We start from the raw sequence: 23232 nt of genomic DNA, 5'->3' as shown, positions 1-23232 counted from the left end.
TGTATAAATGCATATTAAAATAAATAAATAAATTAGACAATATTCAAAAAACTTGATGGAGAACAGGCACAGTATTTCACTCCCTGCATGGACGCTTTGCTAAACCTTTAACACTGGGACTCCCAGGCTTCTACCTTTCTACCTTTAAAACCCGGGAGCAGCCAAATGGCTTTTAGCTAGGCTTTAGCTTCAGCCAAGTGGAAGCTAAATTGGCTAGTCATTCATATGTATATTGGGTTGTTACCTGGGAATTCTGGAGGGAGGGGAGTGGGGGAAATAAATCTCCAAAAGTCACCAACTTGGAGTGTTTCAGTTTGCCATCTTAGGGAGAAATCAACACACATGGGTGTATGTCCTTTGTTGCTGAGATTTATTGATAAAAACAGTACAAAAAACCAACCATTTGTACACGTCCATTGTGGTCCACAATGGACGGTGACGAGCCGTCACGGGTGTGACGGGTGTGGTGTGACGGTGTGATCACAATGGACCACATTCCAACCACGGGTTGATCAGTGGTTTGATCAGTGGTCCACCAATCAGAGCACTGGTACTATTGTACCAGGTTGCAGTGTTATGTGTTATTTGTGCCACAATGGACCACTGATCAATTGTGATCAAGGGTATATATATGATACAATCTCACTGCACTTAGCCTAATCCTTCATTGCCCTGAAGAATTCTGTGGTGTACGGACCTCATCTCCAAGGAAAGAAAATGCAGAGAAGACTCACCACTCAGCAGGCCTTGGAAATGATCCTGACGGAAGTCGACCCTTGTGACTCGGATGGAGAAGACCTAGAAGTTCAGCCGGATTCGGACTCAGAGCTGTCTGATCAGTCTTCCGGTTAGTTTCATTTCATGTTATTTCCTTTTTCATTTCAAACAAATAAGTGGATGTAGTTAGTAAGTAAGATATTTCAGACATTATTCTGATACAGAGGAGGAGATACTGGAATTATAATTTGTATCTATGCATGCATTTGTGATTTTGTTTGACCTTCCCATTGCTCACAATTTGAATTTGTTCACACTGCAGATGAGGAGACTGCTTCTCCACCGAAAAAGAGAGCTTGTTTGGGGACTGAGACAGCGAAAGATGGCACAGTGTGGCGTGAAGAACATGTGGGGACCTGTCTCCCTTTCACCCCAATAGAAGCGTACGCTGCAGATGGAGAGCCAACGGCTAAGGCCAGGAGAAGTATCTCGAGTCGCCTTCAGAGCTTCCTGTGTTTCATCACTCTTGACATGCTTCATAGCATTCAAGAATGGACTATCCAACATGCACAGCAAACGGAGCATGTTCATTGGTTCATGGACCTCCCTGAACTAATGGCATTTATTGCAATTGTGATCTTGCGGGGGGTTTACAGGGTTCCATCTGTAAATGACTGCTGGTCAGCAAACCTGGGAAACCCACAGATAATTGGAACTATGGCACGAAACCGCTTCCAAGACATCATGCAACACCTACGCTTTGATGACAAGTCCACCCGCTGTGATCGAGCAAAGACTGACAAGTTCGCTGCAATTTCCAGTGTGTGGGGATCATTTGTCACCAACTGCATCACGTGCTACAACCCTGGTCTACATATCACCGTTGATGAACAGCTTTTCCCATCAAAGACTCGGTGCTGTTTCCTGCAGTATATTGCAAGTAAACCTGACAAGTTTGGGATCAAGTTTTGGGTGGCTTGCGACCTAAAATCCAAGTACATTTGCAATGTCTTCCCATATCTTGGCAAGGACCCCAATCGTCCCACTGGGGAGAGACTTTCTGAAAATGTAGTAATGAGGCTGATGGAACCATTCCTAGACAAGGGCAGAAATGTTACCACGGACAATTTTTTCACATCGCTTTCACTTGCGCAAAAACTTCTTAGACGGAAAACCACCATCCTCGGCACAGTCAACAAGATTCGCAGGGAAATTCCTCAATCCACTAGACAGACAGATCGCAATGAATTCACCACTCAGGTATGTTGCAGGTCTTTTGTGGTTCTATGTTTATGTGTTTCATTGTGTGTAAAAGGGCTATGGAAATAACAATTTATCTTATTTCTTAGGTGTTTTCAACCTCTGCTGCCACGCTGACGGCGTATGCGGCCAAACGGAAGAAGACAGTCTACATTCTTAGCAGCATGCACAGCGTGGTTCAGACTGATAACACTACCAAAAGGAAGCCAAACACTGTCACCCTTTACAACAAAACAAAGTGTGGCGTGGATGTGATGGACCAGATGGTTCGGGAGTACACTGTCCGCAAAGGAACACGGCGCTGGCCAGTTGCCGTGTTTTATAACATGATTGACATGGCAGCACTGAATGCACATGTGCTGTATCAAGCATGCACCAGGACGAAGGAAAGACGGGTGGACTTCCTGGTGGCGCTTGCAACAGAGTTGGCTCACTCTCATGTAACTGCGAAGAAGGCAAGAAAAGAACAGTTGCTTCGGAAACAACCCTCCACACCTTACCCTGGAAAAAGAGCCACGTGTCAGGTCAAACACAAATGCAAGAACAATCATGCCACTGTGCGATGTGTTCACTGCAACAGATACACATGTGGTAAATGCAGACTACAAATACCATGGCAGTGCCAGGATTGTGAGTGATTGCTGAGAATGTTGTAATATACTCACTCGCTTTTTATTATTATTTGTAAATATGTGTACAAATGGTTGGTTTTTTGTACTGTTTTTATCAATAAATCTCAGCAACAAAGGACATACACCCATGTGTGTTGATTTCTCCCTAAGATGGCAAACTGAAACACTCCAAGTTGGTGACTTTTGGAGATTTATTTCCCCCACTCCCCTCCCTCCAGAATTCCCAGGTAACAACCCAATATACATATGAATGACTAGCCAATTTAGCTTCCACTTGGCTGAAGCTAAAGCCTAGCTAAAAGCCATTTGGCTGCTCTCCCGGGTTTTTAAAAAGCTATAATTGAGCAATGTTTTCATAGCTATGGTTTTGCTTAAAATGTTCGTATTGAAATGGACTCATTAGTTGTTGTTCAGCAATAATGAGCAATGGATTTGTTTTGTGTACCAAAGCAGTTTTGCTATTGTAACTGCAAACTGGACTGCTGAGCCAGTAGATTAAAAATTTGTCAGTTTCGGATTTGAATCCCAAATTTGAAGCCAACACCTGAAAAAAGTCTTCCACACATTTATTATTGCAGCAAGCTGACACTGTGTGTGTTTAAAGCTACAAAGCAGAGATGTCGACCCCACAAGATGCAGTCAGCAGCCTTAGCTCTGTTAGACCAGTAGGTGTGCAGGAGCCCTGTTTTATATGATAGCATTACATGTGTTGTGTTTGAACCTCTGGTTATTTACTTGTTTTGTTTGTTGTTGCATTCTCAATCATAATAATTCTCTGTAATAATAAATATTTTCTGTGACCTTTTGAATGAAAGGAGGAAAGCACAATAAATGTGACCTTTGAGAGGAAATCTATCTGTATTTGACATTTATAAGTGTGCTTTCTTACTTAAAGTGTAACGAGCTTTATATTCAATATTTTATTCTTATTTTTGTATCTTTAAGGTCTTGAGCATCAAGTGGTGTTACTTCTCTCCCACTTAATTTTCACATGTCATATGAAGTGATAAACCTTCCACTGAAATGCTTTGCCTAGCAAAAGAGAGAGCGAGATAAAAAGGAGCCGTGACTCCCTCAAGGCTTTGCAAATTATGATATTAAAATTTTTTTATCAACTTCAAACATATTCCATAACAGGACAGACACCAGGAGGACCAAACATCTAGTCCAACTCTTATACATTTATGGTAATGCGGATGACATCTGGAAAAAGAGCATTTTTAATGGTTTTAATATGGGTGTGGTATGACTGCTGTAGGCTACACAACTCATGATATGTAGTCAGGAAATGTTTTCTGTCAGCAGTTGTTGATGTGAGCACGCCTGCAGGCACGTAAATGACAGCAGCACAAGGTTCTGCGTGTGCTTTGCATGCAGGTAAATAGTCACATTGAGACAGAAGGCATCAATTATGTCTTTTTTCTTATTGAATGTGAAACCGTATATACATGGGTGTAATTTGAGTCTAGTGTGGACACAACTTTTTTCTGATTTCGGATGCACAGTTAATGCTGATCCCCACCAAACTTTTCAAATCTACTCAGTTCAATTGCATTAAGTTTTGTTTATATCGCTCCAAATCACAACAACAGTCACCTCAAGGTGCTTATTATTATATTGTACATTGTACTGTAAGGTAAAGGCCCTACAATAGTACAGAGAAAAACCAGACAATCAGACAACCCCGCCTTTGAGCACTTGGCAGCAGTGGGAAGAAAAAACTTGTAACAGGAAGAAACTTCCTGCAGAACCAGACTGCATTCCATGTTTCTCTCAAATGTGCTGCAATCTCAGCCTAGATTTATTTATAATTAGCGATTATAAACCTATCCCTGTGTGGAAACTCTCATTAAATACAGTGGAATATTTGACAAATGTTTACAAACAACTAAATAAGCAATTTTCAACTTATTGACTTTATAAGTGCCAGTTAGGGTTCAGATTGAATCATAGCGCAGAAACAGGTCAGTGACCTAAAGATCAACGGTGACAGAAAGTCTCATTCTTAGGTGATCTCATTGCTGCTTTTGACACCGTGCATCGTGACATTTTAATTCAAAAGCTTCATGACTCAGTTGGTTTAACAGGTCAGGTTCTTGACTAGCTCTCATCGTATCTAAAGAGCAAAGGTTTTTATGTTGCAATTAGCAGTTTTAGATCTGCAAAAATAAAAAATCAATCAGGAGTTCCTCAAGGGTCAGTCCTTGGTCCATTACTCTTTAACTTTTACATGGTCCCACTTGGCACTGTCATAACGAATCAAAACATATCGTAGCGTTCTAATGCAGATGACACACAGCTGTACTTATCACTTTTCCTTCAGCTTATTGGAAATTCAGCAGCCAGACACCTTAGAGTTATGCAGAAATTTGACCGTATTAGCCAAGGATTAAAATCACTTCACAGTACATTATACCTTTAAAATCCTTCTACTAGTTAACAATGCTGTCAATACTTTGCAGCTGTACCCTGTACTTTTAAAATATTTCATATGGGATATGTACTCATCACTTCTTATCATCTGCATGAAACAATTTAAAATAGTAAAGCGCAATATGTAGGATACATATAGAGTTAAAATTGAAATGGAGAAGAAGAAGAAACTTTATGAAACTGTACCACTCAGTAAATTTGTTCTAAAGTCGGAGCTCAACACCTCCATTGTTTTGAAAAGACTCCATCACACGCCAGTCACATGATCACTAATCTGAAAATGAGCTCAAACCAACCAGTTTGGCTCCAGTTTTTATCTAAGAGCCCCAGTGGGTGTGAAACAGCTACTGTAACTCCATTCAGAGATGATATCAGCCAGCCTTGCCTGTGCCCATCTGTTCTTCCTCGTGGCTTTTATTCAAGTTTGATTATGAAAGCTGAACATGTCCTTTTAACCAGTGCAAAGCTCTGCAGCATTCCTCAGAGTATTCTGCTGTCTAAGGCCTTCGTGAGGAGAAAACATTGAACCATTGGACTTAAACACCACACCCATGAGGTAAACACACTCCTTGCTAGTATGAAACCTATTATTACACACTCCTGTGCACACAAAGTATGTGCTAAACGTGCACATTCATGTGGTATGTAACTAATGCTGGGCTGTGCTGAGAATGCTGCCGTTTTAAGATTAGGAAGTAAAGAGAAACCGGAGCAGGGCTCAGGAGTGGGAGGGATGAATAACAGTTGTGACGTTACATTTTCCTGTTTAACAGCTAGTCCTGTTATCTATTCATGCCAATTTATGCAGCAGGAGTCACCTGATCTGCTGTCAGTAAGAACACAGGAGTGGTTGGATAACTTCCATTACAGAAGAAAAGCTGTAAGTATGAGCAGAAAGTTTTTTATTTAATTCTTAAACTGTGAAACAGATCAGGTCAAGCAGCATCATTAATTCAAAAGAGGAACAGCATGTGCACCCCTTATTGGACAGTTGTTTAGATAGCCGGCCTGCTGCACAAAGCTAAATCCTGAGTATTCAAAGAGTACAGTCATAACACATGTAAAATGTTGCTAGTTGTTTGCATTTGAAATGTAACAAGCTTCACTTGTGTGCTTAAGACTATCCTCTAAAAACGAAACAGCCACCTGTTTGTGCACTTGTTAACTGAATGCATTTAATTGGTGCCTTTACATGAGCTGCTTCCTCTTTAGTTTTGTAACTTTCAGCGTAGTTAAAATCCACTCACTGCCCGATCAGCTTGTTCCAAGTATGGAATAAATCTTTATGATGACTGAAGTTTGTAATGATTGACTCAGTTAGATCTGTATATGGCCTAAAAGCCTTCACTGTGTGTGCGCTGCAATGTGTTCTTAAGGGAGTTTGGAGTAAAATGCCTGTTCTTGGCTGGGGAGATTCATATAAATCCCTTTGTGTAGTGACTGCATTGCAGTTGTCAAACTTAGCTCACTATAAAGATTTTAAAAAGGTGTAAAAAGTTGGCTGTGTCTCGCTGTGGCTTCACGTTACTTGGATAAGAAACCACCACTGCTGTTTTTACACCTTGGTTTATGGAGTAGATTAAACAAATAATATGAAAAGTTTACATTAGTGAGCTGGCTGGCTGATTCTGGTACTTCTGGAGAGAAGCAGTAATTATGCAAAGCTAAGGGCAATAAACTTTCATTTGTTAACCACAAATTTGGCTAAACTGATTCTGTAACAAAGGGCGTAAAGTTCAGTTTTTACTAATCGTAGTTATTTGGTAATAACTGCCGGGTTGGGTTTTCTTCAGGAGCTGCTTTCCTCATATTCTTCTGTGGTAGGAGTTCTTCCAACACCACTATGTTTGTGAGCATTTAACCCTTTAACATCTAAGTCAGCGGTCCCCAACCCCCGGGCCTCGGACCGGTACCGGTCCGTGAGTCGTTTGGTACCGGCCCCGAGAGATTTGAGGCTCAGGTGTGAAATGTATGGTTTTCAGGGTTTTTATCGGTTTTCAGCGTTATTTTGTTATCATTTTTATCATTAACTCGGTTTTCCTGGGTCTTTTCACGTGTGTTACGAATAAATCTTCTTTTTTTCAGTACCAGTACTAGTTTTATATTGTTGTATTTATCCGCGACACCTTAAAGGCCGGTCCGTGAAAATATTGTCGGGCATAAACCGGTCCGTGGCGCAAAAAAGGTTGGGGACCGCTGATCTAAGTCATTATGATACTCCCAACCCTTAAACCCGTCTACCAGCCTACGTCAGGACCCCAACCCTAATTGTTTAACACACTAGAAGAACTTGAGTGCAACAATACCTATAACTCAAGGCCCAGTAGTGACATATGATGGCCTGTGCATTGCTTTTATTCCCCTCTTTGCCAAATCAATATCAGATCAGATTGGGGAAGCCCAAAAAAACACACAGCCCTTGCCCCTCACCACCTGCTATTAACGTCTAACCCCAACTCTGAACTGGGACAATCAGAAAATGGACTTTTTATTAAATTGTTCTCTTCAGTTTTGTCCATTAGGCAACAAATGTGAACCAAGAGAGGGAACAAAGGGTGAAATTAGGGTCAACAAGTGTTAGAAATAATTCAATTCAATTCCATTTTATTTATATAGCGCCAAATCACAACAAAAGTCGCCTCAAATAGGGACTCACACCTCAGAAGGTTAAGACAGAAACATAAACTGTATATAAATGATGGACATGATCTTTCTGATCTAAAAATCAAAGCCAATTTCTACTAGAAAAGTCACCCTTGGTTTCTCAGACTGTCATCACACTTCTCACATTCACTATGGAAACACCAAGATGATGATAGAGGCAAAAAAGCACTAAGAGTAAAGCTTCAAGGCGGGACCAACCAATGAGATGGTGACAAGTTGGCAACGTTCATGAAGAAACTGAAACAACGTGGACTAAAAACCCAAAACAAACAAACCAAAAAAACCCTGAACACTTGTCAGAGCTGACTTGTCGGAGTTACTGCTCATAAATGACAGCAGTTAACTTGTGTAACTTAATACCATATTTCAGTTGATACATTTTATCTTAAATAAATAATTAATTAAAAACGTATTAATTTTAACCATTAATATCAAATGTACCTATTTCATTGCAGAATTTCCAAATATCTGGATTCACCTTAAATGACTTTGCATAATATTTTTACAGTCTTGCCTTTAAAATAAATGGTAAATGGCCTGTATTTGTATAGCGCTTTACTAGTCCCTAAGGACCCCAAAGTGCACACATTCACACACTGATGATGGCAAGCTACGTTGTAGCCACAGCCACCTAGGGGCGCACTGACAGAGGTGAGGCTGCCGGACACTGGCGCCACCGGGCCCTCTAACCACCACCAGTAGGCAACGGGTGAAGTGTCTTGCCCAAGGACACAACGACCGAGACTGTCCAAGCCAGGGCTTGAACCAGCAACCTTCCGATTACAAGACGAACTCCCAACTCTTGAGCCACAATTGCCCCAAATAAAATCAAAACAAATTGCAAAAGTCTTTAATATTTCTTGGGTTAAATTGCTGCTTTCATGCTTTGTGAAACTAGTCTCACACTTATGAGTTCAGAAGTGCTTTTTGTAGCAAGTCACTATAATTATACCTCTGGTCTCTAAGTAAGATATTTTAATTGGTGGAAGAGTAGACTATTATTATATCACAGTAATAACATGTGGAAAGAATGGGTGTGTTAGTTTGGGAAACAATGACTCATTCATTAAGCACACTGAAGAGTGCAGGGTGTATGCAGCCTGAATTTCAAGAAGTGCATGCTTGAACATATTTACACAATTACACAATTACACACGCACACACGCACACAAGCAGAAGTCACAAGAGTGCTAAACGTTTGTTAATAAAGTCCTTTTGTTTCCTCAAGGTTGCTAAAATAATTTTTTTCTGGTAGTGTTTTCGGATATGAACAATACGTTTTATCGAGCTCTCCTCTCATCACGACATTCAGACATTTGCATTTACTCCCTCTGCCTGCAGCTTATCATTTGACTTCCTCATTTACAGTTCTGCAGGTCATGGCCTCCAACATGCTACCAGAAAAACAGTTCTACTGTCCCGTCTGTGAGCAGGTGTTCACAGACCCGGTGACGACTCCCTGCGGACACAACTTCTGCCAAGCCTGCATTCAGAGCAAGTGGGAAGGCACTGACGTCTGCCAGTGCCCCGCGTGTGACAGGTCGTTCCCTTCAAGGCCTGAAATAAGCATAAATATAGCTTTCAAAGAGCTCGCAGACACATTCAAACAGATGATAGTCTGCTCATCGGCCGCGCCGCTGTCTTCAGCCCAGCCTGGTGAGGTGGTGTGTGATGTCTGTGCCGCCACGTCCCTGCAGGTGAAAGCACTGAAATCCTGCCTGGTGTGCCTGACATCGTACTGTGAATCCCACCTGGAGCCTCACAAGAGGGTGGTCACCCTGAAGCTGCACAAGCTCATGGAGCCGGTGAAGAACCTGCAGGACAGGATGTGTAAGAAGCACGAGCGGCTGCTGGAGATGTTCTGCAGGGATGAGCAGAAGTGTGTGTGCCAGTTCTGCACTGAGACTGAGCACAGAGATCATAAGGTTGTTTCTGTAGAGGATGAGAGCACGGAGAGGAAGGTGTGTGGTGAACTTTCTAAACTGTCAGAACAATTTTTTTATGTATACTTATAAATCTATGGTTCCTCTTACACACACTTAAACACGAATCGAGGAAAAGAATAATGATTCAACTTCCTGTAGTCATGCCAATCAGCAATGCCTTTTCATTTATTTTGTGCCTGATTAGGTCCTTATTAAGAAGAGTGAGACTGACTTTCAGGAGATGATCCAGGAGCGACTGAAGAAAGGGGAGGAGATCAAAAACTGTTTGAAGCTCAGCACGGTGAGCCACGACGCAAATATTTCTGTCATGTGGTTTGTTGGATTCTCTCTTACTGATTTCTTGTTTTGGTTAAAGTCAAAAAATGTGTTTAGAAAGTCTGACATGAGTTTGGTAAAAGCTTAGAGAGACTTTTACACAAACACCAGTTCTTTAGGAGGCTAGGCGTATAAATAGTTCAGTTAGTTTCATGAAATTAGACCAAGAAGATGTATAATCCATAGACCGTATATAGGACAGATTCACATTCTTAAATGTGGAGCGAGTGAGGAACCTGCTTCATTTTGAACAGCCACCAGGGGCAGCCCTTGCCGTTGCAAGGTGGTGGATTTAAAGTGTGCAAAAATGAAGATGCAAAACCACAGAGAACAACACGGAGAAGAACACAGACAAGCAAATGCATCATGTTGCACAAATGCAAAACTCAAATGAGAGAATAACATATATAGAGGAAACGGGGCACGTGGGAGAAGGGAGAGAGGACAAAAGGTACTCTGTGGAAGAAAACCAGAGAATAATTACACATGACTAAATGCAGAGTGGCGTATAAACACATAGGGAGTGAAAACGGTGAGTGAAGAAGAAACACTTCTTGCATCATGGAAAGTGTGCAGCAGCCTGCACATATTGCAGCATAACTAAGAGAGGATTTAGGTCAGCGGTTTCCAAATCCAAGCCTCAAGGGCCGGTGTCCTGCAGGTTTTAGATGTGTCCTTTATCCAACACAGCTGATTTAAATGGCTAAATTCCTCCTAAACATGTCTTGAAGCTCTCCAGAGGCCTGGTAATGAACTAGTCATTTGATTCAGGTGTGTTGACCCAGGGTGAGATCTAAAACCTGCAGGACACCGGCCCTCGAGGCCTGGAGTTCAGCACCCCTGGTTTAGGGTATGATTTAAGAAAAGCATGAACTAGTTTTTCAGCATCGCTCTGAGACAAGATGTTTGTCATTTTAGAGATATTGTGGAAATGCTACAAAGCAGTCTTACATATGTGTTTAATATGTGCATTGAAGGACATATGCTCAAAAACAACTCCAAGGTTGTGCCATCCAGATTAAGAATCTGGTTAGACAACATGAAAACACAAGATTTTTAGGTCCGAGTACAATAACTTCAGTTTTATCTCAATTTGGAAGCAACAAATTGGAGGTCAGCCAGGTCTTAATGTCCGTAAAATATTCCTTCAGCTTAACTAATTGTTGGATAGATAAAGCTCAGTAACATCTACACATCTATAGCAGTGAAAATGTATGCAATGCCTTGGAATGATACTGCTTAATCAGAATCAGAACAATTTATTGATCCCCAGGGGAAATTGTTGATTAAATATAGAATGGTGTATAAACACTTAGGGAGTGAAAAAGGTGAGTGAAGTAGAAACACTCAGTGCATCATGGAAAGTCTGCAGCAGCCTACACATATTGCAGCGTAACTAAGCGTTAGGGTTTAGAGAAGCATGTATAATGTAGACAATAGTCACAGTATGAAACCCTCTGGAACTGTTCTGCCCGTTTCTGTGTTGGTCCTTTATTTGAAGACGTAACGCCAGGATACATAATTAATCATAATAGAGACAACCTTGGCTAAATGGCCCATGACATCAGATTGCATTTAGGTCTATGCAAATATAGCCTTCAGCTTACCCCCCTTTCTCTGTGACCTCAGTAGGCACGTTCTGGATGAGACTATGGGCTTAGTCTCTAGGTTCAGGTCCTATTGAAGAACACATGAACAAAATTATGGTTATTCAGAAGGGTAAGGACAACAAATTATCTAGGATATCTGAAGACTTATGATTGACTAGTTTTTTCCCCACATCTTTTATACTATCTCTGGCACAGTCACGTAATCGGATTGATTTACTGACTTAAGTCCATGTGGTTTCTTGAGACATTCCTGTGTAGTCTTTGGAGTGTGATGGGCTACATAGTGCAGCAGGACAGACCAGAGCTGTCACAGAAAGCAGTTTTTAGAGGGGCTGCTTGTATTAAAGGAACATGCATATGAAAATTCAAGGTCGTTGTAATACAACAAGACAGTCAGTGGTTTCAATGTCATGGTGGAGCTGTCCAGGAAAAGCAGGGAAGGATTTCAGAAACAGACCATCGAAAAGACCAAGATGATCACACAGCAGCAAACGTAACACATAACTTAATCTTTTCTTTTTCATTCAGGTAAGTGGAGAGATGGAGGTGAAGGAGAGCGATCGTCTCTTTACGTCTCTGATTCATACCATCAAGGAGAGACAGACCGAAGTGAATGCAGAGATAAAGGAGGAGCAGAAGGCAGTGGAGAGGAGGGCGGAGGAGCTCATCAGTGAGCTGCAGCAGGAGATCACTGAGCTGCAGAGGAGAAACACGGAGATGGAGGAGCTGAAGAACACTGAGGATCACCTGCACCTCCTGCAGGTTAACATTAAACTAGGACTTTGAGTTAGACTGATGACGGTTGAAACTTTTTTGGCTTTGGCATCACTTAATTACATTAAAAAAAAAAATCTCATCTTTATATGTAGGAAATATTGAATGTGTGTTAAGGGCATTCATTTAGTTTTTGTCATTTTGTTATCTAAAAATACCACATTTTAAATGCCAGCATTAAACTTTCTATGCTCTATTTCTCTCTTATAAAGCATTTGCCCTCTATTACATCACCTCCACCCACAAAAGAGTGGATGGAGATCAACATACCACCTGAGCTCTGTGTGGGGACTGTGCGGAGAGCGTTGTCTAAAGTTGAACGGACCCTCATGAATGAAATGGAAAATTTGAAGAAAGAAGGTGACACAAGCTTAGCAGGAAAAACAGCCTTTTATTTTTGAGATGGAGCTCTTCTTAAAAATGTCAGAACTCATCATCTTACTTTTCTTATGACAGAGATGAAGAGGATGCAGAAATATGCAGGTATGCACACATTTAAATGCATAAATAAATAGCACTGCATTGCTTTCTGTCTTATTCTGTCATATTTACGCAAATGCATGTTTTGCGTGCTTATGTATAGGAATGCTTGTAAAGATACTTTTAGTCATATGCTTAGAGACGCTTTCTTAACTTTCTTAACTTTTGTATCTATTCTTCTATTCTATTCAAATTATGGGTGCAGGATGACTGGTGCATTTCTCAGATGATTTTGGTGAACAAACCTTAATTATATGCAAGCCAATCATGTCTGATTTGCATACCAACCATTAGAAGTTGTATAAGCTAAAGTTATTTTCATTTTACCTTGTAGTTGACGTGGTTTTAGATCCGGACACTGCCCATCCAAACATCGTCTTAACAGCTGACGGGAAGCAAGCGGGTCGTGGTGAGCTTCTTCACGTTGTTCCAGACAACCCCCAACGCTTCGACCCTGTCATCTGTGTTTTGGCCAAGCAAGGCTACATCTCGGGGAGGTTCTACTTCCAGGTGAACTACTTAATTATAAAATCCTAGTAATCCTAGAAATGCAAAACACGTTTTTGATCTCCCTCATTCTCATATTTGGTTTTTAATCAGGTTTCAGTCGGTCAAAAGACCTTCTGGGATCTGGGCGTGGTCAAAGGGTCTGTCAACAGGAAGGGCATGATCACCTCCAAGCCAGAGAACGGCTACTGGACAGTGCGCTTGAGGAACGGCGATGAGTATCGAGCTTTAGACTCCCCTTCGGTCCGTCTTCCTCTCAAGGAGAAACCGGAGATTGTGGGGGTCTTTACGGATTACGACGAGGGAACCGTGTCGTTCTTCGACGTGGAGGCCAGATCTCACATCTACACCTTTACTGGGTGCCTTTTCTCTGAGAAAGTTTACCCCTTCTTCAGCCCGGGCGTTTGCGACGAAGGAAAAAACAAAGGGCCATTGATTATCACAGCTGTCAATCATGAGTCATAGACTGGAAGAGCCTATACCTGCTTTTTAAAGATGCAGGGGATGTTTTATCTTTACTAAACTCGAATATTAATATTAAAGCTTTTTTGGTATTTGGGTTCTATGTAACATGTTTCATGGCTTGAAGTATTGATGTGAATGGTGACAGTGGTGCTTAAATGAAGAGCCTTTCTCTAATATATTTGCTGTTGTTCAAAAAGGTTGTTTTTTTGGACAAAAAAGTTGCACTACCAGCAAGAAATGCTTCTTTTTTGTATATATTGTCTTTTTAACCAATCATCGTCCATGACGTGAAAGAAACCACAATAAAACACAATCTCCTGTTTCAGATGCAATTTTTAATTTCTTCTAGCTATTTGGGATTAATTGGCCTCGACTAAGCTTCATCTTTGCATCTTTGAACAGAAAGTGTTTGGGTTCTTTTTAGTTTGATGAGTGTAGTTTAGAACACAATGTTTTAAGAAACATACAACATTTTAATGCGCAGATTGGAGTATAAGGTTCAGGAATGCCAGATGAGATGACGATGCAGGGACTCGGGAGGTTAAGTAAGAACTATAAGTCATCCTAAATGTAAAATGAATGACTATAGAAATCAATTTAAACTTCATCTGACTTACACTCAGAAACATGCAACACTAACCCTGTAAAGTCAAATGTATTAGATTTGGCCCATTTTAAGACATCAGTATGATTTTTGAACCCTAACCCTCTTTATTTAAGTTTTCAAGATAAACAAACTGTAGACAAAAATGCCAAATGTAGTACAAATCAAAACTCCTATATATAATTTGATATTTAATTTATTCATTTTTAAATTTGATGAACACTTCAGCTGCAAAACATTAGAATTTGCTGGCAATTATTTCATGTTTCAGGCTTTACAGGGTTAAAATAAAATAAAGAATTGAGGCAAAAAATGTGAAAAAGCACAAAAACATCTTTAATGTTAAATGAGCGACAAACTTAATGCACTTAAATGCTTGACAAAAATGTCTTATTGTATATCCTGCCCTTTTCATAATGCAGCAGAGATCCAGAGCACTGCTGCCACACCTGAATTTGTATACAAATTGTATTTTAGTTACACAATGTACTTAACGTTATAATGTTTAATGGTGCTCACTAATTCAGTACAGTGATGGAGAGACATACGCCTTTGAGTCTGACCCTACTTCACTTGTTTACTGGTGCTTATTTATTATGGTTGTTGTTAGTTAATTTAAAAAAAAGAGAGAGAAATTGCCAGAATAAGGCTGTGACTATGTTTTGATCAGTTTTTTGTGGTGATTTGTTTTTTAAATAAATATTTGAATCAGTCCCAGCAGGACTACGTGTGTTTCCATGTGCTTTGCATTCACAGAGGCCTTCTGACTAAGGATAAATGCTGCAGGAGGGATTATTCGTCCTCTATGAGAGAGCAAGGACTTCTGAGTTGTGTCCTCCTGCTTCTGATATGAAAAAATGCTTATAGGAAAATCTATGATAAGTTATTGTCTCCGCAGCTTAATCAGCTTTTATGCTTGGCACATGTTGAACAAATGCAAAGCAAAGTGTTACGGCAAAGTTACTGCTTACGAAAGCATTCAGTATTTCGAGTCATCTTTCTTCCTCGACATGATGGATGTAATCCAGTCTTAAGGAAAATATAAAAGATTATCAAGAACACTTAATGAGATAGAGTCTTGTCAGTTTAAGCAGCAAATCTCTCAGTGGAGATGATGAAAACTGTGGAATTAGTTCGTTTATGAATTCTTACTGTTAAATATAATCCTCAGTTGAGTTTATGTTTGAGACGTGTCCGAGTTTGCTGGAGGTCACAGACATGCAAAACTCTTTTTCTTGAACATAAGTAGATTTTTGCATCCACCTGCAAGGACACAAGATCCGGAAATCCAGGCAGACACCTGCTTTGAATTTGCAGATTCAAGAGAAGGCTGCATCCAGCTTTTCTCATCAGAGCTGTCTCCTTCACAGGTAGGAGTTATTGGGGGCTTAGATTATTGTGTATCCTTGGCCTGACATTTGAATGTAATCCATCTTTTTGTGTTTTTATGAGTATACATTAATCTCTCTGAAAGCAGAGACCATGGAGAAGAAGATGTTTTGCATCTTTCTATTCTCTGGTGAGTACATTTTCTCTCTTGCCTTTAAAGTTAATTGATCTACATCAATACTGAAGTGTTGAAGGACGGATGTAGAAGGCATAAAAGCTGTGATACAAATTTTTTTTTTAATCTTTGGCATTACACACAGGTCTGTGCCATTTCACCTTCTCTTACCAACGTCCTCTGTACCACTTTATCAACAACCCTAAAGACTGGCTCACTGCCCAGCAGTACTGTAGAGACATGTACACTGATTTGGCAACCATAACTGATGAGCAGGACTTGGAGGATTTAGCAGGTCTGGTGGGGTCTGGTGGTCCCTTTGTGTACTTAGGTTTGTACAGAGATTGGGGCTGGTCAGTGTCTGAAAATGATGACTACAAAGAAGGAGAACCTGCATACTGGAACTGGGCAAGTGGTGAGCCCAGTGTTCAGTCCTGTGCAAGCATGTCAGCAACAGGGGGATGGTATGCTACACCGTGCAACTCCATGTTAAGCTTCTTCTGCTACACTGGTAAGATTTTTAACACTTTTCTGTGCTGTTTACCTTTTGTGTGAGCCACAGTCCATACCACAGTTCCCCCCCTGCTTTGAAACGAGAGTCACTCTTTTAAAACTTAAAGTGAGAAAATTATAAAGAACCAAATCAGAAATGATGACACCAAGCAAGCACATTAGAAGCAATTACAAGCAAAATGCTTATGAATTATGGTACAGCAACTTTTTGCACTTCATTTTATAATATTCTGGAAACCTTTGATCTAACATTGTGCACCCCGGGATCATAATCATTATTTAATTCGAGATATTAAAATTATTCTGCTGACTAACTGAGCATTTTTTCCCCAAACATCTGTTTTTTTTCTGTAGCACTTGCCACTGACGTTTCTGAAAGGTTTGTCCTGATCACCAACACCATGGACTGGCTCTCTGCTCAGAGCTACTGCAGGGCTACGTACACAGATCTGGCCCGAGTGCAGAACCAGCAGGAAAATGACCTGCTGCAAGCCTTGGTGACAAACCAGCAGGTGTGGATCGGCTTGACAAGGATGTCCTGGAGGTGGTCTGATGGAAGCGAACCCTCGTTCATACCCTGGGGACTCTCTGTGATAACGTCAGCTCAACTCAGCGATTGTGGTGTGCTTCAGGTCAGCAGCAATCCTCTTGGGATGGTCCAAAGGAGCTATGCTGAAAAACAGCCCTTTATTTGCTACACCGGTAATCATTTCTTTCTTCTGTCATAAACCACAAACCGTGATTTGTATGATAGCCTTTTAAAAATTCCCTGAGGTCAAAATCATTATCAGTGATGACTAACCCTGTACTATCAAAATAAGTAATTTTGATCACTTTTTAAATTTGTTTTCCTAAATCGAAGAAAATGTTATCCATTAACGTATATATTGGGTTTATTTATAATCATTATTTATAATCATTTTCAAAGAGTGTGTGTAAACATTGTGGGATCAGCAGTGCAATGTAGTGGCAGAAATTTGGAAGGACCAGTTCCTGTTATTAAAAAATAAAAGGTGTTTGGGAGCTTAATTTTAAATTGACCCCCCAAAAAATTCACTGTTATTGTACACGTAAAAAGATTTCTGGTGATTAGAGCAAGAAAACTAAAGGCAGATATAACTGGAAAGCACTGCTGAGGTTTTACACTTATATTACAGTGTAGTTTATCAAAATGTAGAGAACAAGAAATTACAAAAAGTTTCATTTAAAAATTACTGCATAATTGTATAATTACAACTTTTAGCATTTGAAATGATGATGAACTAAAATTAAAGAGGAATTTATAATCTTACCAGCTCCGCGGAAAAAGACATTGGTGCAAATGGAGCTCAGTGCTGATGTGGACATGACAGACCCGGGTGTGAGGGAGTCTGTCTTGAAATGGGTAAGTTGTGTAGAGTCATAAAATGCCAAGTAAAGTTTTTAGTAATGAGAACAATTGCCAGATGTTTTTGAGGTGGACTGAATATCAACTCTGTAGGTCACTGTAACATCAACATACATTTTAAATGGACACAACTTTATTAGACTCTTTTGTACAAAATTTAAAGGCGACCATCTATTCTCACTGGACAGTTTATCACATACAGTGTAGTAGTACTCAGTTGGACTCATTTTTGCCTTCAAGGAGTTTTTATTTTTCATGGCTTCAATTCAACAAGTTGCTGTAAACATTCCTCAGACATTTGACTCCATATTGTCGTAACAGCATCACACAGTTGCTTCAAATTTGTTGCACATCCATAATGTAAATCTCCTGTTCCACCACATCCAAAAGGTGCCCTAATACATTGAGATCTCGTCACTATAGAGGCCATACAGTGAACTGTGGATACAGTAGATAGGCATGGTCAGGAACAACGTGGTATTTAAATGATGCTTCCTAGTACTAAGATGCCCAGGGTGTTCCCAGAAAGTGTCAGATTCTGACTTTCTGAATGTCGCATCAGAATCTGAGAAATATCAAACACTTTTCTAATCTTCTTTTGGCCTAATTTGGTGAGCCTGCGTGAACTGTAGCCTCGGATTCTTGTTCTTAGCTAACAGATGGGGCACCCAGTGTTGTCTTCTGCTGCTTTAATCTATTAGAGATGCTCTTCTGCATAACTTGATGTAACAAGGCAGTCTTTTCATTCTTCTCTGACCCCTGACATCAAGGTATTTTCAACCAGAGAACTTCAGCTCACTGGATATTTTCTCGTTTTCAGAGCATTCCCTGTAAAGCTTAGCTATGGATTGTTGGAAAATCCCAGCAGATCAGCAGCTCCTGAAATACTAAGACCAGACTGTCTGTCACCACCAACAATGCCATGCTCAGTGTCACTTAAACCCCCTTTCTTCCTCATTCTCATACTCGGTTTGAACTACATGCCTGAATGCGCTGAGTTCCAGCCATGTAACTGGATTATTAGATTTGCTAATGAGTGTTTAAATTCCGATATAACCATTACATTTTTGTTTCTCTTACACAGGTTAAAAATAACCTGGGCGGTACATCTGATGACCTAAACGTGAGCTGGTGGAAACCTCCAGAAAAGAAATACCTCTTAAAGCATCAGAAATGTCCCCCATAGTTACCACTGTTTGTTTCTGCAAAAAAGAGGCTCAATATCATATATTACTTTTATCATTTGCAAAAGTGAAACCAAACATGATTGATTTGTTCTTTATTTCTTAGGTTATATTTGTATATTTCCTTTTTCTGTTGGAGAGCATAAATAAACACGAAGGAATGCAAACTTTCAGGGTTATTTAAGGTGATGAACGACTAAAGAAGACAAGTTGTGTTTGTCTCATCAGAGAGAAATATCAGATCTGAAAATTAGCATCTACTTTGAATCGAGCTCAAGTAAACTGGATTTCCATGTAGTTTGCATACATCGAAGCAGGCCTTAGAGGACTTTTTCTAAATTGGTCATGAGGTGAAGTTATAATAAAGTACAAGCCATTCTATAGGGAATATTTAGAACTGACTTCTGGGCTAATGCCATGCTTAAGCTAACTACGAGATTATGCTACTCAGGCCCATTTTGGTGTAAATCTGCATGTTAATTGGGGATCTTTCAAATGATCTTTATTAATAAAAAGAACACATCTGTGTAACAGTAGTTGAGGACTAGCTTTCCAGTTTTAATATTTTGTTAATTCATTATTGTATTTAAATTATATGAAGATCGTTCTCTTGTGTTAAGACTGTGGTACATACAATAATTCTTTGGTGTGATTCGACTTTAGCTTGGACAGATTTCCATTTATTTATTTATTACTGATCCTGCTGTGTGTGCAGGTTGAGTGGCTGCTCGCTTCCACTACGCTTCTTCCTCTCAGCGACATCAGTTTCCAGTAATTTGAGGAAAAGTACAAAAATTCCCAGATTTCTGTGGAAATGTTCTTTCTTTAATGAAACAATAATAATAAAGAGTGAATTCTGTTGGAGATATTTAATGATTTGATTTTACCAAGCATTTAAGTGATCTTTCATCACAACAATTCAAGGACTTTTTAAATCAAATTTCTTAATTGATGATTTCTCCAGGCTATTCTTACAGGTTTTAATGATGCACGGGAGTATTTTTAATCCAGTTTTAGTAGTTTCAACAATCTCCTTGGTTGTTTTCATTGCTTCTTGTAGGCCCTGCTGCAGAGTTACATGCAATTACAATTATTTTCTACTGACAAACACTGAAAGGATTGCTTTTATAGCGTCATTTTGGCACCACCTGGTGGTACAATAACATATAATTGAGACTATTCCTTCTTTTTTTAACTGTTTTATTGAAGCATTGAAACATAATCTGAAAACATAATCTGAAATTTAAAACAAAAACAAAAAACCCTGAGTGAAATATTTATCATGAAGTTCATTTCATGATGACAGTGAAGCTCTGAAATCTGTTGTTTCTTTGGGATGCTTTTAATTTGAAATGTCTGATAAATAATTGATTCTCTCTGTGTGTACGGCTGAAATGTGAACCCAAGTATAATAAAATTAATTGCTTTCAACTGAGCTGTGATCCTATAATTTTATAACTAAATCAATGCCAATAAAAAGTCAGAGAGAGGTAGCCATTGTAGGAATATGGAGTTGCTCCTTGCCGGTTCCCAGGTCTACTCTGGCCTGATGCTGTAGCACGTGCCAGAACCCCATCATTAAATAGTCGGCCTGGCAGCGTGTTCTTCAGTGGCAACCCCAGGTGACTATTCATTGCATAGACAAAACTCATTAGCCTTATTTGGTAGCTTATCTATTATAAACTTTTTAGAGTTCTTAGTATGTTTGCAAACTCAATATTCTGTCGAACTACATCAGGGGTCGGCAACCTTTCTGATGAGTGCCATCTAAAATTTCCTCAGAAGTCAATGTGCCATATGATTGCATTAGCAATAAATTTAATAACACTCTATATTAACAGTTACACACTATATAGAACAACTATATAGAATTTGTCAGGGTCCTGGGTTGGTGACCCAGTGTTTTTGGTTTTTGTACTTTTACTTTTGACATTGTTATGTATTATGACTGTTGTGTTTTGGTTTCCCAGGGTTTACTTTATGCTCTCTCTGTTTGGTGTCACCCCTGCCTGTGTATCCCCTCTTGTGTAGTCAGGTCTCTGTGTTTAATCTAAGTCTCTGAGTCGGTGTATTTGCGTGTCTGTGTGTTTCCTGTTTTACTTTGAAGGTCCCTATTTGATGTCAGTGTGTTCTCTTTACGTTTTCCCTGCCTCGTCAGCTTTGATGTCTCCCAGGTGTGTTCCCCTCCTGTTTCCCATCCCCTGATTCTTGGTGTGTGTATTTATAGTGTGTGTTACCTCGTCCTCGTTGCTGGTTTATCTGTGTATCTTCCTCCGTCTTCCTGTGCATTCTCCCCGCGTTGTTCTCCCTGCAAGGTACCCTCACTCATGTGCAGGTTTTGTTGTTTAAGTTTTAGTTTTCCCAGTTTAGAGTGTTTTCAATTCTGTTTCTCGCCGCCCTTTTCGTTGTTTATTACCTCACCGTCAATAAAGCTTCCTCACCTCAGTGGTGCCGCGTCTTGGGTCCTTTAACAACATCACACGGTTTGCCTCGCGAACCTTGACAGAATTATATTTGTTTGCAGATGTTGGCAGCTATCAGCGAATAGTTATCAGCTATTTTGAAACAAAAAAAGAAACTTTTATCCATAAAACTAACTCCATAACAGCAAATGAACTGTACAACAGAAAATGCAAATGCTATTTATGGTCTCATCACAACAATAATAAGAAAAATAAACTGGGCCAATATTGCATGTTTGTTAATACAGAGATACACATCTTAATGTGTACGTAAAAAAGGATCCTGGTGTTATTTGTCTCTCAGAAACAGTTCATAACTTCAACCCATTCATGTCACCTAAAAGGTAAACCTGTTTCTCCATCACCTGTTCAGCTCTGATGATCCAGTAAGGACATCTCCTGGTTTCATCTTCATGTTTCCCTCTCACCAGATAACCAAACCGACATAATGACCAGCAGCTTTTACAGCTGTGGCTCCAGCAAACATCAGCTGATACTAGAAATTAATATTAAATAAATTCTAACAACAGCTGATCAAGCTTAAACGTGCTGCTGTTGTTTACCGCGACATCCGCTGGTTTCTTCTTTCTGGCACAAAGTGGGCGATAAATAAACAAGAGAGAAAAGCCGATCAGCTGATCATTGATCAGTTTCATGGTTGAAGTAGCAACAGGAGAAGGAGGGGGAGAGAATGAGAGAAGAAGAGGCAGCTGTGCAGCGTAAAGACGCAGAATAACTCCAGCTGTGTGTCTTTTTCATTGTAGCTGAAGTCCGGGACAAACTGTGTTCCTTTTCAGCTCAATATGAAATGCGTAATATTTTCTCTGAATGCAGGACGATTCTGTTTTTTACGGGACGGTTGGAAACTCTACTAACTAAAGTTCACTATCAGTAACATCATAGCACCCACCCAGCTGTATAGAAAATCCGTCATGCTAGCTAGCACGCAGTACGAGTTATTGTAACTGATGGTAAAAAGTTAGCACAAAATAAACTCCACCTAAACTTGGTTTATATCTGACCCAGATTGACTGCAGGTCATAACTTCTTACCTGAAGTTCAGTTCACCTGACACTCGGACTGGCGGCCACTTCGGGTCTCTCCTCGTCCTGCCTCCGATTTCCCTCATCCACCTGCTGGCCTCTGTGGCAGCTCTGCCATAACCACCACCAAACAACTGAGTTATCTTTACACATTGGCCAGCATCTGGCCAATCCACCACCTTTCATTGTTTACACCGTCACAAAAAACAACAACAACAGCAACAAAAACAACAAGAAAACAACAAAACATCGGCCCATAAAAATGAAAAATCACCATCGGGCCACCGGGCAAATGGCCCGTACGCCCGATGGCCAGTCCAGTTATGGTCGTGCCATCAGTTAACCCTTCGCCTGCCAGCTGTGGCACGTGTGCCCAGGGTTGCCGACCCCTCAACTATGATACCCTGGAGTAACAGACTACGTCAGGACTCCGGTAGGAGCAGGGGGGGAGGGCTCTGTATTTACATGCATGAAAGCTGGTGCAACAACGGGACAATTATAAACAGTCACTGCTCCCCGAACCTCGAGTACATGTCAGTAAGATGCCGGCCTTTTTTTCTACCGAGAGAGCTAGCAGTAGTGATCATCACGGCTGTGTACATTCCACCCAATGCCAACGTAAACACGGCGCTCTCTATCCTGCTGAACACCATTAACGAACAGCAGCGGGCCCACCCGGACGGTGTTCACATAATTGCAGGTGACTTTAATAAGGCCAACATAAAGACTGTG

At 40.3% G+C, this 23232-nt stretch overlaps 2 protein-coding genes across 2 annotated transcripts; both read left to right on the top strand.

The window, feature by feature from the left end:
* The first annotated feature begins 5858 nt into the window (after positions 1–5858).
* LOC146714314 (E3 ubiquitin-protein ligase TRIM39-like) lies at positions 5859–15120 on the top strand. The gene is made up of 8 exons (XM_085450776.1): positions 5859–5922; positions 9075–9667; positions 9837–9932; positions 12106–12339; positions 12564–12711; positions 12808–12834; positions 13166–13341; positions 13432–15120. The coding sequence occupies exons 2-8, from the start codon at positions 9086–9088 to the stop codon at positions 13801–13803; spliced, it is 1635 nt and encodes a 544-aa protein (XP_085306902.1). The 5' UTR covers positions 5859–5922; positions 9075–9085; the 3' UTR covers positions 13804–15120.
* Positions 15121–15768: 648 nt separating this feature from the next.
* Positions 15769–20430, top strand: LOC146714313 (C-type mannose receptor 2-like). The gene is made up of 5 exons (XM_085452725.1): positions 15769–15926; positions 16057–16422; positions 16779–17126; positions 17720–17808; positions 18896–20430. Exons 1-5 carry the CDS (start codon positions 15890–15892, stop codon positions 18995–18997), a joined length of 942 nt encoding a protein of 313 aa, XP_085308851.1. The 5' UTR covers positions 15769–15889; the 3' UTR covers positions 18998–20430.
* The last annotated feature ends 2802 nt before the right edge of the window (positions 20431–23232 follow it).

Source organism: Copadichromis virginalis, linkage group LG3 (assembly GCF_057382275.1).
Source record: "Copadichromis virginalis isolate Kocher_CV1m ecotype Utaka linkage group LG3, C_Virginalis_male_GT1.1, whole genome shotgun sequence".
Taxonomy (NCBI): Eukaryota; Metazoa; Chordata; class Actinopteri; order Cichliformes; family Cichlidae; genus Copadichromis; species Copadichromis virginalis.
Note: the sequence above shows the minus strand (reverse complement) of the source record. Positions and strands in the feature narration are given on the sequence as shown.